Genomic DNA, 19,174 nt, shown 5'->3' on the forward strand with positions numbered 1-19,174 from the left:
AATTAGTAGAGAACTAGAAATGTAACCTCTTGAATTGATAAAGCTAATGTTAAATTGCTCTCTAATATTACTAGAGAAGAAAGCATATTTATAAGAAGAAATGGAAAAATAATAGCCACATAAACAGTTGAATATTACTCAACCTTGAGTAAGAGTTTTGGTGGTACTGGTAGGTCCTAGAATATTTAAAAAACATACGAAGAATGTTGAGTTGTGTTAATTAGTATATGGCCTCTTTTTTAATTTAACTAATTAAATATGGTTGACTACCTAGTCACGAACCCATATTCATATTACAACATAATGTTTCCAAGAGGACATTACATCGTTTATATAGAGAGTATGTTAGTAGCAACCTATGAGGCATATTTTCAGATACACACACCAACAAGGGCGTTTTTAGGGCCCAGCTAGTGCCTGGACTCAACCGATACTTTCTTTGTATCGCTGCAAGAAATTTGCAAGAAATTTGACTTATAGTGACAGCCAAAATCCGTCACTATAGGGCAAATTTCCGTAGCTAAATCTGTCTGTCATTGCCAAATGGCTGTCACTACATGTTTTCCACATTTACCTGCGGAAAAAATGTAGGTAATTCTAAGGAGACCATTTTAAAATGCATTATGGACCTCTACCTACGGTTTAGCTGTCACTAAAACTTATCATTGTTTTTTTTTTATATTTTATATTCTACTATAAATTCTAAAGATTAATAATTCATAAAATTACCACTAAAATTAACTTAATCAATATAAAACAATATTATAATTAATATCATTGGAATTTGAAATCGATTACTATAATCAATTTTTAGAATAAATTGTTGAAGTGACTTAACTACAATAATTCTTCCTAACTATGAACTATTATACCATTCACCCAAACCGATACTCAATACTCACAAAAATACTCAATACTCACATAAATCAAAATCTATATATATATATATATATATATATATATATATATATATATATATATATATATATATACTTCATTGCTCATTTAATTTATGGTAACAATCACTTCATACATAAAAAAAACTTACAATCACTTTATACATAAAAAAAAAAAACTTACAATCACTCTACAACATGGCATAATTAATCAAATTTTAACTTCTAATTTGTGGATCTTCAACAATAGCTGGTGCACCAAAGCTATTATTAACATCAACAAAAGTTGGAAGTACACCAGTTATCAAGTCATGTCAATAAGCTAGTAAAATAATCTTATAAGCCCGTGAGAAAGAATTGTTACCAACATGATCAACGATGTGTTGTTCAATGACTTGATGATATGTTACATCGAGCGAGAGATATTCAAGTCATTTGATGATGTTGATATTATTCGAGCATTCATCGCAAAGAGGTCTCGGAAAGGGTATTTATCTCCTAATTTTATTTGGCACATATTGACAAGTTATGTTTCATCACTCTTATTTCAAATTGTACTTTTATCGACAAAATGTCGAGCCTCTTTTATTTTGATTTATGACTATTTATATATTATGTCGCATGTGAATTTGCGATCAAAATTTTACCCATGCTCGATAAAATTCCTAGCTCCACCACTGCACACCAAATGTAATGTTAATATTAAAAACATAGGACATTGACACATATTTATTTATTATAATTAAATAAAATATTAAAATTATTTTTAAATGATCCATATTGAGAATAAAAGTATATATTGCATCCAATTTGAACAATTTGTTTCGTTAATAAAAAAAAATTCTAAAACAACGTATGAAAGTTTGTCAACCTTCATTCCTCCATTTACCATTGAAAAACTATAAATGATGTAATCAAATTTAATGCAGAAAAATGTTAAATGGTGCAAATTAAATTTCGAGAAATCCCTGTGAATGACCTAACTAGTGTATGTAGGGCATTTAGGAATAGTCAAATAGTTGTATACCTATCGAACCTTGGTGAATTCAAACATGTTTTATTATTAAATAAAGAAAAGATCAAAAATTAATATATCCTTAATTTTAAATTAAAAAATTATTTTTGAATATTAAATAAATCACACACAATTCGTTTTTTCTCATTCTCATGATCAATTAAACATGACACATAGAGTCATGCATTGCAATCAAAAACAACACCAACATTTTATATGTATAAAATATGACTTTTAAAATCATTCATTTCAATCTCTAACAACATCACCAACTACATGCACAAACCACTAATAAATCTGTAAAGAATATATATCTCCCTCATTCTTCATGTATTAAATAAGTCTCTTTACGCAATGTATATAATATGAGAATAAATATTATATATGTAAGAAATAGAAAGTAATTGTAAAGTTTAATTCTTTTACATTTATATATTATGAATCTATTATCTATCAAATAACAACTTTTTTTTACAAGTGATCGAATGCACTTTACAATGTTATATAATTTTATAGACAGACTTAAAATTACATTACTTACAACTTTTATGTTATATGAAGAATATCAACACCATCACCATCAATTATTTATTTATTCTCTAATCTGTTTTCATCAATTATTTTGTATTTTTCTTTCTTTCTTCATTTTGTACAAATGTTTAAAATAAAAGGCATTTTTACAAATACACAAGTACAAAAAATTGTTACCAACTATTAACATACTATTATAAAAAAAAGTTTTAAAAACACTTTCGACCCTCAAACTTTTAAAAACTTGCGATTTGGCCCCAACAAAAAAAATACAATTTTGGCCCTAATTTAAAGATAAGGGGCCAAACTTGCTGAGAAGACACCACGTGTCTCAAAATAGGGGGTTAAAATTGCTATTCTTTTAAAAGATAAGGGGCTAAAATTGTTATTTTTTAAATATAAAGGGCAAAAATTGCAACATTTTGTAAAGTTAAGGGACAAAATTGTTATTTTTTTATCGCCTAAAATCGTAAGTTTTTAAAAGTTAGAGGGCCAAAAATACATTTAAGCCAAAAATATTCTCATCTCACTCACAAGTCATTCCATGATCACTAGACAAACTATGTTTATAAAAAGATAATTTTACTTTTTGCCTCCCACGTTTAGAAACATTGAGTGAGGTTGTCCCTTAATTGAAGAACACATGTGGCGCCAAATATCATCTCACTTTGTATATTATCTTATTTGTTAGTATGTGTGTACGCGTATATTATTGTAGTTAGTATGTGTGTACGCGTATATTATTGTAAACAGAAAATGAAAATGTTTTAATTTTTATTACTTTTTCATTATTTAATAATGATAAAGTGATTTCATGTTTATTAATTTTTCAACTGACGGTGATAAGGCAGAAGTGGCTATCAAGATAACACTTCTCTCGTTTCTTGGGTGGTGTAATGGAGGTGTATTATAATATAGGGTGGGAAAGATTACACATATATTTGTTTATTCTTTCGTTAAGTTAACTAGAACTGACGAAAAGTAGTCGTTCTCTTAATTATGCCTCGTCTAAATCAAATCCGACAAAGGTTTTTTTTCTCTTCAATTTATTATTTATTATTGTCCATTGGGTTTTTTAATTTGTGATTGAGTGAAACATTAAACATTAATTGGATAGAGTCCCATGAAGAGAGACTGACTTTGGGGTGAAGTTGGAAATCCGTTTGCAAACCATTTGAGAGTGTGATGTTAAGTTTGGGGAAGTCTTCTTGCTTGTATTATGTCTTCAATGTTTTCTTCCCACTTTTTTCGCATCTCTTTACTCAATTTGGGCATATGAAAGGTAAAAGTATTCTTCTTAATAGCACCCAGTTTCGGCGCCTTATGCTATTTCGCTTGTAAAAGCATACAATTTTACAGTGTCTATCGGAATTCACAGACCAAATCATTGATTTACAACAGCAATTATCGCGTCTTTGTAAAGGCTTAATGATTTACCACACGTCAACAAGTCCCAAAGAACAGAAGAACCAAAATATTTTCTTGTGTTATTTTTAATTTACATGTTAAGAGTTAGATTAGATTGAACACCACTTCAAATTTGTTTAGGTTTTTCACAAGTATGTTCAGCATCCTCTTCTAAAATTACGTTGTCGATCAAGTATAGTTTCGTGACTGAGTTGCTTTTTGATTCATTTTTTCTGAATGAATCTCCATATTCAAAACGTCTTTCAACAATTTAAAAGCAAGCAAGAGTCTTTAATACATATTGAGAATAAAAGTATATATGTGCATCTAGATTGAACAATTTGTTTCGTTAATAAAAAAAATTAAAACAACATATGAAAGATTATCAACCTTCATTCCTCCATTTACCATTGAAAAACTATAAATGATGTAATCAAATTTAATGTAGAAAAATGTTAAATGGTGCAAATTAAATTTTGAGAAATCCCCATGAATGACCTAACTAGTGTATGTAGGGCATTTAGGAATAGTCAAATAGTCGTATACCTATTGAACCTTGGTGAATCCAAACATGTTTTATTATTAAATAAAGAAAAGATAAACAAATTAATATATCCTTAACTTTAAATTAAAAAATTATTTTTGAATATTAAATAAATCACACACAATTCGTTTTTTCTCATTCTCATGATCAATTAAACATGACAAATAGAGTCATGCATTGCAATCAAAAACAACACCATCATTTTATATGTATAAAATATGACTCTTAAAATCATTCATTTCAATCACTAACAACATCATCAGCTACATGCACAAACCACTAATAAATTTGTAAAGGTTGGTGATGATTTTCATAGTACCGAAAAGAGTTATTTTCAAGCATTTCATCAAACACATATAAAACAATTTTGAACCAGTCTGGAAATAACAATAAAAAAACAAGTAAAAAATAGTGACGGAGTAACCAAAATACACAAATACCATGGTGGCTCTCGATTCTTGCGGGGGCGGAGGGGTGGGGGATCCATTTGAAACAAGCACTAAAGCCGAAGGATAACACTATACACCAAAGTCTCTCAACAAGCACTAAACGTCTAAACCCTAGCACATGGTGAGAGAGACGATGCATGTCACACACCACTCTTTTTTACAAAACTTGAGATATATGCTAAAATTATTAGAGGGATTTGTGTCCTTTTAGTATAGGAGAAATGGAAAAAACAAAGCATAATGACCAACAAATGTAAATGATAAAAATGTCATCATCACACCTCAACACTAGTCATGTAAGAATTAGTTGTTGCAGGTTCGATTTGCGATACCGCTAGTCCCTGATCCATATAAATGACAAAAATGACATTTGTTATTTTGATGAATAATCTAATTAAAATTGACCACGAGGTAAAAGTTGCTAATTAACACGATTCTTCTCAAAAAGTATATATTTTTTTTAGAAGAGAGAGAAAATAAGTGTTAAATGGTGAGACCTACATTCTCTATTGTAGAAATACCACATAGTTACATGCGCTAGTGGGCGAGGGATGACCGACCAGAACACTTACAACAAGGAAGTGATTTTCCTCTTTGCCGTTGTTGTTGTTGCTAGCACCATGAGAGAGTGACGAGAACGACATTAAAAAGGAAGACAGAGTAAAAGCACGAACGACATCACACGAGAACACGAACCAGAAGGCCACGCAAATTGAATCGTGTAAACACCAATTAAGAATACATTGCGACATACACGCGCTGAACCAACAGGAAAGCAAGCACCAACCTGAAACAAACAACAAGCACAAAGGCAAAGGATAAACACTATACACCAAAGTCTCTCAACAAGCACTAAACGTCTAAACCCTAGCACACGGTAAGAGAGATGATGCAAGTCACACACCACTCTTTTTTACAAAACTTGAGATATATACTAAAATTATTAGAGGGAGTTGTGTGCATTTAGTATACGAGAAATTGAGAAAGCAAATCATAATGACCAACAAATATAAATGATGAGAATGCCATCATCACACTTCAACACTAGTCCTGTAAGAATTAGATGTTGCAGGTTCGATTTGCGACACCCCTAATCCCTGACATAATGAAGAAAACGACATTTATTATTTGGATGAATAATCTAATTAAAACTGACCACGAGGTAAAAGTTGCCGATTGACGGAATTCTTCTCAAAACGTATATTTTTTTTAGAAGAGACAAAGTAAGTGTTTTAGATTCTATTTTTTTAATAACATCTTTAAAAAAATCTCTAAATTATAAGATATTAAAATTATTTTTTTAATCTGTAACAAACGAACGAACGTTAAGTCACACACATAAATCTATAAAAAAAAAAATCTCACATGAATAAGGAAAATAATTATTTGATTACGTAGATAAAACGAGTGTTGTAATATACTTCATCTGTCCTAAATTGTAAGAAAAAAAATATTAAATCACACTTATTAAGAAAACTAAAACATAATAATAATATAGTTTTTGTGTTTTCCTTGTAATAAGTTTTATGGGAAGATGTAAAACAATTTTTATTGGTTATTGGTTATGGAAAAATTGGAAGAGAGAAAAAATTGAATGTAATTTGCATTTAATTTTATGAGAATAAACAAAAGTTTTTCTTAAATAGGATAAAATTTTGTGTTTTTTACTTATATTTTAGGATAAAAGGGTGGATTATTTTTACTTACATTTTAGAACCAAGAAGTATGTGATATATTCTTTTTGGTTACAGAAGTATGTGATATATTCATGTTGCAATAAATAGAGAGGGGAAAAGAATGAGATATTGTCGAAATATTTGTGATGGTAAAACTTTATAGTTTTTACATACAAAAAATGGAGTGAAAATAATTTTAGAAAGAAATACTACATAATTTCCTTTTGGCATTGCTTTGGCTCAGCTCTCACCTATAGCCACAGTCGCCGGAACCTTCCTCCGGCCTCAAAACCACCGTCAAAGCCAATTTCTGCCGTTGTTCTCACCAACAGCAGCAGCAGCAGCCGCTGCTATGTTTGTTGTTGCATCTTCCATTTGCAGTGATATTCCACTCTTAAAACCAATAAAGATGAAAACTTTCTCCTCAATTCAACCACCCCACAATTTCCATTCCGTGCCATTTTTCTCTTACACTTCCATAAGGTACAATCTCTTTCTTATTTTCATGTATCAATGTCTTTTTTTTTTCTTTTCATTATACACATTTTAATATGAAATAGAGGGGGGTTGGGTAGCTCAACTGGTTTGAGTCAAGGGTTGAAGCAGTTAGAGGATCCGAGTAAAACTCTGGTGATTAGAGAATACTAACCTATCAGCTAATTACTAACATTTGCCTGTCCAAAAAAAGTGCTTCAGGCGCTTATCATATAAGTGCTTATATGTAAGCTATTTCTGTAACAAAAAATTAAATAAGTCAAACGGTTTTTATATATCCTATAAGTTATTTTTTTCGTAAGTTATCCTAGATAGCTTATGAAGATAAGTTGAAAACAATTTTTGGACATGTCATAATGTGTTTTCGTAAGCACTCTCAAACAGTCTTACAAGTGTTTATGCCAATTGATAAGCTCAAACGAATCAATTCAAGCAGAGACTTATATGAATAGCGTGCAACCATTATGCTTTTTTATTTCTCTCTCTTCGAATCTCTCTTATTTTATCTTATGTATTTATGATTATAGTATTACTGAAACTTGGATTTTTTTTCTCTAATATGAAGATTTTGCATCAGGACTCAACTTCCTTCCTCTACAAGGGTCTTCTTTTCTCAGGAAAAATCTGGTATGCAATCTTGTTCAAAGCTTCATTTAGATGTTGCAATTGACATGAGGTTATTTAATAATGTACTATTCTAATAAGCATTAGACCTTTCATTGGTGCTTTGTACTCAGACACAGATGAGTCATTAAACGTAAAACTGTTGCCTCCAACCCTATTGGCAGCAGAAAAGGAAGAAGCCAAGGCTGTATTAACCTTGTTTTTGAAGAAACGAGGTTTGAGCAATGCAAATGCAGCAAGAACGATTAACAAGTCAGATCCTTTTATTGATCACCTTCTCTCGAAGCTTCACTCTAAACACAAAACTTGGTACCTTTCAGGTTTGGTTGCTACAAATTAATCACTTCTATTTAATAACTTTCTTTTTGCATTGGATCCTGTTAATCACAGTCTCATTGACATAATAATCAGGGAGAGAGCTTACAACTCTTGAGATCAGGGATGCTCTTATCTCTTATCTCGAATCACTTTACGAAGAGCATGGAGAAATTCTAGTGGATGTAGTGGAAAACTATCCAAATCCACCTGTTAAGGATAAATCGGACGCACCAATTCCACCTCCTAGTCCTAGTCCAGCGGTAGACTCTAAGAAAGTTAAAGCCGTGTCTCGAGTGAGTGGTATAGACCCTGCTGAGGGAAATCTTCGTCCTCATATTGCTTATCTGATGGAACTCGGAATGAATATTGACCAGATTAGGACTATTATGCGACGATTCCCAGCTTTTGCCTACTATAGTTTGGAGGGTAAAATTAAGCCAGTGGTTGAGTTTTTTCTTGAACTTGGAGTACCAAAAGAAAAAATTCTCATTATCCTCACTAAAAGGCCTCAATTATGTGGAATCAGTCTATCTAAAAATCTTAAGCCCACCATGAAATTCTTTGAATCTTTAGGTGTTGACAAGGAACAATGGGCGAAAGTGATCTACCGTTTCCCAGCCCTGCTAACTTATAGCACGCAGAAGATTAATGAAAGTGTAGATTTTCTCCGTGAATTTGGTGTCTCAGAAGAGAACATAGGTAAGATTTTAACTCGCTGCCCAACTATTGTTAGTTACAGTGTAGAGGACAATCTTCGACCGACAGCAATGTACTTCCGTTCTCTAGGGGTTGATGTTGGCCTTCTTCTATTCAATTGTCCACAAAATTTTGGTCTTAGCATTGAGGCCAATATAAAGCCCGTAACACAATTTTTCTTGGAGAGAGGATACACCGTGGAAGAAATTGGGATTATGATTATGAGATATGGAATGTTGTACACATTCAGCTTGACTGAGAATTTGATGCCGAAATGGGATTACTTTTTGACTATGGATTACCCAAAATCTGAGTTGGTTAAATTCCCTCAATTTTTTGGATACAGTTTAGAGCAAAGAATTAAACCGAGATATGCACGCGTGAAAAATTCTGGGGTGAGATTACTGTTGAATCAGGTTCTTTCACTGTCAAGCAGCAACTTTGACGAGATCTTAAGAAAGAAAATAAAGAAAATGCAAGTTGATTAGGATTCTTTTTACAGCAGCATGGTTGTTCAATCCGATATTGAAAATTGAGACTTTCAGGCATGTTTCAGGTCAGAAGATGGTCATGACTGTTTTTTCTTTTTCTTTTTTCGGATCAATGTCATTACAAGCGAAAAGTTGCAGTTATACTGGAACATAGGTCGAACGATAACTTCGGGAAATGCAGTTCATGCTCATGAAGATAAGCATTGAAACTGTTTTTGAGGGACTTTGAAACATGCTAGCACCTGCAACCAATTTTTATTTTTTGCAGGATTTTAACGTGAATACTTGCAAGTTGTTGTATATGTGATAGTAATTGTAGTATTTCTTGTGTACTTTGTAAAATAAGTGATTAGAGGATGCTTTTGGTAACATGACACCAGGTTTTGATGCTATTTATTTAATGAGGCCATTCTGATGAGAGAAAATCATCTGCAGCATTTTCATTTGGGTTGATTGTTTGCAAATGCAGGGAGCTTATATCTCTCTTTTCAAAGATAAGTATCAAAATGATATCTTAGTCAAAAGATTATGAAATGAGAGTCCCAATTCAAATCTTGGTTCTGCTAAGCGTTTTTTTTAGGGTTAATAGTGTTTTTCCCTACTGTAAAATACGTCATTTCCGGTTTACCCCTAAGAAATTTTCGGTTTGGAATTCGTCCTTTTAAAAAAAAAAAAAATCCGGAATACCACCCCTCTCCCATCTGAATTTTTATTTTTATCTAAATATTTTTGGAAAAAAAATTCTGAATATTTTTTCTGATTTTTTAAAATTTTTGAAAATGAATTTTCAAAAGATATTTTAAAAATAAAATCTGAAGTGGAATGGTTTTTATACACGTGGCCAATTAAAAAAAATGCCATCTCAACGCCACGTATTAGATTCTACTGAGTTGGGTGTGGAGAGGGGTATTCCGAAAAAAAAATATATATTTAAAAGGACGAATTCCAAATCGAAAATTTCTTAGGGAGTAAATCGAAAATGACCTATTTTACAGGGAGAAAAAACACTATTAACCCTTTTGTGAATTTAGAAATTCGAGGTGATTGTCTTGTATTACTAAATTTATGAAGTGTTAAATTTTATAAGAAAAACTAGATTGATAGTAAATCCTTAATTTACAACACAACAAAAATTTAAGCAAAGATCTGAATGCAAAAACTGAAATTAATTTACAGCCTATGGGGGTCTAGCAAATGGAAAATCAGTAATCACACTTTAAACTACATTTCAACTACACACAAGATTCTTTTGGGAGCAAAGTTGTGGAAGGAACAAAGCCCCACAAATGTATTGTTTCACTTCATCAAATAGAAACATCTCTTCTTAAAGAAAAAACATGTATCCAAATAGGAAAGGAAATAAAAAAGGACAGCAAAGACAAGCAAAAATGCTAATCGCTTGAAGAATCATCATCCTTCTCTTCATGATCAGCTACGACTTTTTCTATAAACCTCTTGCGAACTCCATCAATGACGGCTTGTCTTGATTCCTCATCTCTGCTCTGGCCATCATTAAGTACAGGATCTGATTGGCACAGGATCAATGCAACACCTGATGTTACAAAACAAGCAAAAGTTAAATGTAGCATGTTGTAAGCAGGGTCATTAAATTGAGGGAATGTATTTCGACTAGAGAAGTATAGTAACTACGTATGAACTTAAAAAGGTTATCCTTCAAGAACAAAAGAACTTAACAAGGTGAAAGATGTGCAATACGAGGTGAATGACTGCAAATTGCAATCAAGAGGCAGAAGTTCAACTAGATAAGGAAAATCTTTATGTCTATGAGATGCTGATAGGAAATACTAGGAAACGAACCGAAAGCTTCATAGCCAGAGAGAATTCTCTAAACACCAACTAAAAACAAAATACTCAGCATAATTTAGGCCCTATTAAGTAACTGTGAAAATGAATTAGAATTTTTAGGAATTGAATTGATTTTGCTCCAAACACAAACACAGATGCTAAATGCATGTTTGGTTCATTTTGGGAGAGTCAACAGTGATTCTAAAGACTTAAATTGATTTTAGGTATGTTTGAGGGTTCTCAATTAAAATTGATTTTGCTCCAAAGTTGATTTTAACTTGAAGCTAGGATTTGTAGCTTTAACCTCCAAACATGGATTTTACACTCAAATTTATTTTTCAACTCACTTTTACATGAACTTATCCAAACATAGTAAATTGCATTACCTTAAATTATTTTACAAAATGATTTCAATCAAAATCAGTTTTGCCACCGTAGATTTTACTATGTTAGGTCCTGGGTTTGGACCTTACACCAACAAATGGGCCAAATGGAGAATTAGTTACTATTTGTTTACATGGAAAATCTGTTGGAGGAAACAGAAATATATTAAGGGGAGGCGTAGCAAGTGGCAAAGGCATTCAATGAGAACCTAAGATTGGGCAGAGAGAGAATCATCTCTTTTATGAGGAGCATTTGCGCAGGGATTACAGGGGTTAGCCTTTTGTGATATTTCCTTATCAACCAATAATACTATCTTTCCTATTCTCTCTAATCCGGGTTCCTAATGCTTCAAGATGATTAGCATATGCCTTTCATACTTAAAGACCATTAACAACTAGAAATTATCAAAGAAAGAAAGCATTAACAATGGAGCTTGTAGGCATCCTAAGAGAGTTAAATAAATACCTTCAGGAGTGCATCTTCGGCCAAACCTTTTCATGCCCACATAATTTCCCTTAACAGCTCCATTATTGTAAACCAACAAAGTAGGAAGATTACAATCCGGGTAGTTAGGAATGCAATCAGTGGATATTATCTTCACAAATTTTGTTGCAGGATACATTGTAGCCAGTTCCTCAATGCATTGCATCAACACCCCACATTCGGGAATCCTGTCAAATAAAAGCACAACCAACTTCAACAAAAAGAAACATAAAATTTAAGATTTAAATGAAAATCAATCGCTTCTAAAGCATACCCGTCTTTGTAAAGAATGACAACAACCCAAACATCAGATGGAGCCTGCGAAACCTCTCGAACGAAATCAGATCCTGAAATGGGAGTCACTGATCCATACCTCAAAACTTTGGCTGCCTCTTGTATCTCAGCTAACCTCTTCTTTCTATCACAGCAAAATAACTCAAATTAGAACATGTGAACTGAAAAAACAACAGCACCCAATTTTGCTAACTTCAAATCTCATACATAATTCTTTTCCTCACTTCTCAAACCCCTAAAGCAAACTCAGAATGAACAACATCAACATGTCACAAATTCAACAGAATAAAAAGATAACTAAGCTCTTTTTTTGAATCAGCAAAATTTATTATAAGCAATGCCATGTTAAAGAGAAACAAGGCACGCAGAACAGAATACACAAAGCAATGCTCACTTAAAACACAACCAAGCAAAGCCAAACAAACAGCAGCCTATGCTAAAAACAGCAATAACACCTATGGTGCTGAGACATTAATAATTGCCACAAAAAAGCCACAAATAAAACTGGCCACAGCCCCATCATAGGCGGACCTAAAACGCCAAAAAATCACCCAAGAGCCACTAGGCAAACTGCTGTGGAAGCTGCACAGCAGAAAACCAGTGAAACCGCAAAAACAGAACCCTGCATAGTGCATACCAAACCTGACAGCAGCAAACCAGCAGCTCCACAGCCAAAACAAAGCTCTCCCTCAACGTTTCAAACAGTCTCCCAGATCCCAGCACCCCTCATATAACAAACATGGTAAAGTCTTAAGCCGAGTTAAACTCCACCTCCAAGTACCTTAATATCCTTGACCAAATCATCCTCCTCCTTTTGAATTTTATTAAAAACCCTATCATTCCTAAGCTCTTGACAGTTTATTAGCCATGAAATCTCACATTCGTCAAAACTACTTAATGAACTTCATTAAATCTTAAGTTCACCTTCATTCACTACCATCTCCAAGGAAAACAAAAATGAACCAAATAAAAAAAAAATCGGAAAATTGAAACTTCCAGATTCATGAAAGAGCCCCATCAGAACGGAGGGTTATCAACAACAACCAAGCCTTATCCCATAAATGGGGTCAGCTACATGGATCAAACTACGTTATTATTATAAACCAAATTTCAATTCAACTCATTAATTTCTAGATCTTTCTTAATAGTTTCTCTCATAGTTTTTCTAGGTCTTCCTCTACCTCTAGTGACCTGGCTATCATGATCTACTCTCCTTACTACAAAATCTACATTTCTTCTCTCTACATGTCCAAACCACCTAAGCCTAGTTTCCACCATCTTTTCTAACATACTCGCTACTCCAATTCTCTCTCTAATGTTGTCATTTCTAATCTTATCCCTATTTTGATCCAACTCATGAATCAAAACAACAGAATTAAAAAAAACCTTGTATCAAATCAAATACCCAAACATATTAGAATTTTGATTGAACCTAAAACACTATATTACACAATTCAAGTGCATTAACCTTAAAAAAGTACCAAAATAAGAAAAGAAGAAAAACCAACTAACCAGATTACATTCTGAAACAATGACAAAAACCAAGTGATATAATAAAACTCAAACTAACAACATCAAAAAAATCAACTTTACACCATTTCAAGGAAAAACAAAAACGATCCACATAAAAAAAAAAAAATCACAACTTGATTCAACTTTTCATCATTTCAGACAAAAACAAAAACCACCCACATAAAAAAAAATCACAACTTAATTCAATTTTCACCATTTCAGTCAAAATAAAAACCGACCCACATAAAAAAAATTAAAATTCCGAAACCCCAGAATGTTGAGTACCTGTATTCTTGGAGGAAGCGATCATCATCAAGATCATCTTCAAGGTCTTCAAGTTCATCACTGGTTTTGGAATCGATCCATGATTTATCCTTGGGAATGGAATCAGGATCAGTGGCGGGGGAGAAAGGTGCGGGTTTGAAAGCTGGTTGCTTAGGAGGAAGATTGCCAAGTTTGGCTTGAATATCATCCCATTGAGTAGAGGAACCTTCTAGATCTTTGTATATGAAGTGATAATCTCCCATTGTGTTGTGTTTTACTTCCACCACCGTGTGTTCGCCTTTCTTACTCCGTCGCGCGAGGGAAAGAGAGTGTGTGAGAGAGAGAAATTGTGTGTGAAACCGGCTAAATACTAGTATGAATTTTCATATTCATTAATTAAATCACAACACATGTAGTAAATTAATTAATTGTTACTAGAGAGAACCAGTTTTTTGTTACTAGAGATAATAGTTAAATGGTTATGCACCCTTTTTTTTATACGGTAATAAAAATAACTCGTTTCATTCATAATATCATAGTCAATACAATGACGCTCTTATAAACAAATAAGCTACATTGTTTGTTTGTTTGTCGTTGGATGAAAGTTATCTTAAAGTTTGTTAGATAGAGAGTGAAACTTTACAATAATTTAGAATAGCTCCTACTTTAAAATTGGTACCAATTTGGTTGGAGATGTCGTCAACAACTTGCTTAAAATCAAGTTCTATAGACACTGTCATTAATCCTCGATTCATAAGGCAAATTATCACCTCTTTTAGACCGCATGCTTCCGCTTCTTGCGGTTGTGGAATGCCTTGAAACCAAACTGTTTTTGGTACATATGATTAAAATAAAAAAAATTAAAAAGTTCAACAATTTTTTCCTAAAAAAAAAGTTCAACGATTTTAATGGACTTACAATATAAAAAATCCTCACACCTAAACTGTATATGAATTAAATCCTTAAAATAATTTTGGATACAAATGACGATATTCAAGTGATTATGTGGATAATATGTGTGGCAATGACTAAAAACTAACTCAAAACTTAACAAATAGACCCTCAGTGACTATCCTGATCATCTAATTTTCCAAAATCCACCAATCAAAACTTTGGTTCTACTAACCAAGTTTCTCCCTCTCTGACCATTGCCACCTTGTTAACCAGGGTCGTTCCTACGAATTTGGAGGTTCGGCATTGAAAAAAAAATCAAAACTCTAATGAAATCAAGGAGTTAAATATAGAGTTGGAGAAACTAAAGTTATTAAGTGAAACCAAGCATCTCAATGAAGTGGAATTATTAGCTAGAAGAGAAGCTTTGAGGAGCCAATTATGACTCTCGTTGAAGAGAAAGGAAGCTTATTGGTTCCAAATCCCACTCAAAAGCTATCAAGTGGAAGGATAGAAATTCAAAATACTTTCACATCCTAACATCCACCAAGAGCAGAAAAACTATCTTGATGCTAAGAAATAAGGAGGAGAAGGTGATCACAAGAGTAAAAAAAAGTCATCAATTATTTTAAAAATCTATGGATGCGTTTGATTTGCTAAAATATAAGAGACATGACAAGACAACTTCAATTGTACTGTGTTTAATTGTAAAACTGTTCCAAAGACAGGGCAAACTAAATGACAAAGGACCGAACAAAAGCTGAAATTTTTGTCTATGCGTTCTACATCTTCACCTTGTTCCAAGACTCGTGTTTGAGGGGTTGTGGATCGTCAATATCTTCCTAAGGACCTAGAAGTCCTCCCAAAGGGTCTAGAGACCCTCCCAGAGGCCTCAGCTTCCTTCTAAAGGGCTCCTGGGCCCAGGGCGCCGCCTCAACCAGTTTCTAGAAGCCTCTAGAGCTTGGTCTAAATACCCTCATTACTTATGGCTTAAGTAACCATAAATCAGACTCATATAGGGCTATAAATACAACCCTTGAAAGCATTCTCAAGGCATGACATAAACGGTCTAAACCCTAAATTCTATTATTGTACTTTTGCAAGTACACTTACTAAACCACAATACAATTTTTTGTCCAAAATATTGTTAAAAATATCAAAATAGTATTTTGTTCACCAAACATAGAATAAAACAAAAAATTGTTCAATATCATAAAAGTTTGTTCTATTTCTTGCGTTGTTCCCTCCACTACTTACATTTAAGCAAATCAAACGCACCATATACGTAGAAGATGGGTTGATTTGCTTGAACCTCGATGGAAATGATATTCCAAGACTATCTTATGAAAAAGCCAAAGAGATAGAAACAATGCTCAACGAGATGGAGATTGAAGTAGTTTTGAACACATTTCATATTATATAATTTGAATCAATATAAATTGTGTTTGGATGATACTCCCTCCGGTCCTATTTACAAGAGAAAGTTGGCTTTTTAGATACATTGAATAATGTATGTATCTAGTCAAGAACCTAAACCAAATACATAAATTATTTAATGTATCTAAAAATTAAATTGTTTCTTGTAAATAGGACCGGAGGGAGTATAATCCAAAAACGTCTAAACTGTGTACCAACAAGGTTTGAATGATTAATGATATATTTAATGTATAATTGTGTTAGTATGATTGACCACGGTGACGTTACCAACAAGGTTTGAACAGTTTGTGGTGTACTTAATGTATGATTGTGTTCACATGATTGACCAAAATGGATTGCTCTACATCAACTTATATTTCAGGTCAATTTTGATCTAGGGTTGTTCTCGGCTTCTCTTGCTCCATCCTCTTGTATTCCATACTTCTTGATCACGTCAAATACGAGGTTGTTTCCATATTCTTGATTTCTAAATGAATTATTGAACTGTTTTCAATTAATAAATTATGTTGAATAAATAAATTTTGTTGTCAATTTTAAATTATGTCATTTTAACCGATAAATGTTATTTAACACAAGCATTTTTTTATATAATTTATGAGATAACCAAAGATATACAAGACATTTTTTTAAGACTAATACCTCAAATTCGTCCTTGAATTTTAAAAAATCGGCCAAATCCGTCCTTGAATTTTGCGAAATATCTATTTAGTCCCTGAATTTACAAAATGTCAATCAAATAAGTCCCTCCGTTAAGTTGTTATGTTAACGGAGGTGGCGTGTAACGTTAACCTCTTACAAGGCTTAACACGTCAGATGCCACGCAAGCAGGGACCAAATTGATTGATTTACAGAAAATTTCAAAGGACCAAATTGATGGATTTTCAGAAAATTGCCAACAGCTCTTTCTCCTCTTCCTCATTAACGGCTCTTTCTTTCCCAAATATATAAATTTGGAACCCTAATGTTATATTTTGTCACCTAGAGTTCAAAACCCCCCAAAATTCTTCCATGAATTGATGTCAATGTTCTTCCCCAATTCAAAAAACTTAAAACCCTAATTTTTTTGATTCAATTCGAAATTCAAAAATCATTGGTCATTGTTGAAGATTCGGTGTTCAGAAATGATGGGTGGTGGGCGTATAGGCAACAAGAGAATGTTGCGACTGAGGTGCAACAAGAGAATGTTGCTACTGGTAATGGACCTGTAACTAATGCAGTTTCTAGACAGGTATGACTTTATCCAAAATATGGATCAATTTGAGACTTACTGGCATAATTTGAGGACTAATTTGATGGATTTTGTTATAATTTAAGGGCAGATATGATTGATTTTATTTGCAGAGAATGAGTACAAGGAGATATAGCATGAGAGGACGAGTGATTTCAAATGACATGCATAAACAAACACCACTGAGGGGTCATGCTCCACAAAATCTAACTGCTCCTGGAGTTATTAGAGTTCCAAATTCAAATTACGGCCATCCACTTCTACTCAACCCCAATACATGGAGTTTATCCCAACTCCAGGATTTCCAAAGCATTGATGCTTGTTTAAATTATGCTTTTGGACTAGTTTAATTATTGCTTTTTGGACTTGTTTAGTTTATGCTTTTTTGGATATGTAATCACTTAAGAACATCAAATGATTTGATGACTTGATGGCTATGTAATGTTATTTTTTTGGCTATGTAATGACTTATGAACATCAAATATATGACTTGGTATGCAAATGTCTGTCTTTTTATAATCAAAGTGTCTGTCTTTTACTTTTTACTTTGTTCAACAAATGTATGCACCAAGGATCACAGTGATATCTGTTGTGAAAATTCAAGGACCTATTTGATGGTATTTTCACTAATTTGAGGATCGATATGATGGATATGCATATAATTCAAGGACCAATTTGATTGAAATTTTTTGACAAAAGGGTTTGATTCATTCATTGACAACCTCTTTTCACACATCACATAACCATTGTTAAACAAACCATTAGGCAGAGGGCAGGCATAGAAAGGCCTTCCTGGATTACTAACAGTGTTTGCTTTTCTTACAACACAAATTCTAGAACACCAACACTGAAGCTCTCTCACATCATCATTGTACATAGAGCTTGAAGATGAAGACCGGCTGTTGTAGTTGTTTTTGCCCATACACCCACCACCCATCATTTATGAACACCGAATCTTCAACAATGACCACTGATTTTTGAATTTCGAATTGAATCAAAAAAATTAGGGTTTTAAGTTTTTTGAATTGGGGAAGAACATTGACATCAATTCATGGAAGAATTTTGGGGGATTTTGAACTCTAGGTGACAAATTATAACATCAGGGTTCCAAATTTATATATTTGGGGAAGAAAGAGTCGTTAATGAGGAAGAGGAGAAAGAGTCGTTAATGAGGAAGAGGAGAAAGAGCCGTTGGCAATTTTCTGAAAATCCATCAATTTGGTCCTTGACAATTTTCTATAAATCAAACAATTTGGTTCCTGCTTGCGTGGCATCTGACGTGTTAAGCCTTGTAAGAGGTTAACCTTACACGTCACCTCCGTTAACAGACCAACTTAACGGAGGGACTGATTTGATTGACAATTTGTAAATTCAGGGACTAAATAGATATTTCGCAAAATTCACGGACGAATTTGGCCGATTTTTTAAAATTCAAGGGCCAATTTGAGGTATTAGTCTTTTTTTTAATTATGTCAATACATATATCATTTTATATATCTTTAATTGTTTTAGAAATTGTACTGTTTAAATATCATACTCCTACCTCTTTTAATAAATAAACTGAATTCTACAAAACTGATCAAACAAAATTCAATTTTATAATTTGAATTTTTTTTCTTTTGGTGGTGACCGGAGTTTGAACACTGAACCTCGTCTCTATTAATTGAGCTAAACTTAGGACATAATTCGATTTTTTATTTTTTATTTTAAATAAATGGGTAGAATGAGAAAAA

The 19,174-nt window shown here is 32.9% G+C and overlaps 2 protein-coding genes across 3 annotated transcripts; one reads left to right on the plus strand and one right to left on the minus strand.

The window, feature by feature from the left end:
• Nucleotides 1-6,624: 6,624 nt before the first annotated feature.
• MDA1 (Mitochondrial transcription termination factor family protein) lies at nt 6,625-9,567 on the plus strand. Of its 2 annotated transcripts, none has more exons than XM_085743621.1 (4): nt 6,625-7,001; nt 7,579-7,640; nt 7,751-7,957; nt 8,049-9,567. In XM_085743621.1, the coding sequence occupies exons 1-4, from the start codon at nt 6,871-6,873 to the stop codon at nt 9,137-9,139; spliced, it is 1,491 nt and encodes a 496-aa protein (XP_085599747.1). In that variant the 5' UTR covers nt 6,625-6,870; the 3' UTR covers nt 9,140-9,567. The 2 variants fall into 2 exon arrangements, with proteins under 2 accessions (XP_085599747.1, XP_085599748.1); XM_085743622.1 differs by having other exon boundaries at nt 6,711-7,001; nt 7,591-7,640.
• Nucleotides 9,568-10,337: 770 nt separating this feature from the next.
• Nucleotides 10,338-14,220, minus strand: LOC146945283 (Thioredoxin superfamily protein). Its single transcript, XM_085743623.1, has 4 exons — nt 13,907-14,220; nt 12,090-12,233; nt 11,798-12,003; nt 10,338-10,694 (listed from the first exon to the last, which is right to left on the minus strand). The coding sequence occupies exons 1-4, from the start codon at nt 14,146-14,148 to the stop codon at nt 10,534-10,536; spliced, it is 753 nt and encodes a 250-aa protein (XP_085599749.1). The 5' UTR covers nt 14,149-14,220; the 3' UTR covers nt 10,338-10,533.
• Nucleotides 14,221-19,174: the final 4,954 nt, after the last annotated feature.

The sequence above is a fragment of the Medicago sativa genome, chromosome 2 (assembly GCF_051527215.1).
Source record: "Medicago sativa cultivar Bolivia chromosome 2, Bolivia_mono, whole genome shotgun sequence".
Lineage (NCBI taxonomy): Eukaryota > Viridiplantae > Streptophyta > Magnoliopsida > Fabales > Fabaceae > Medicago > Medicago sativa.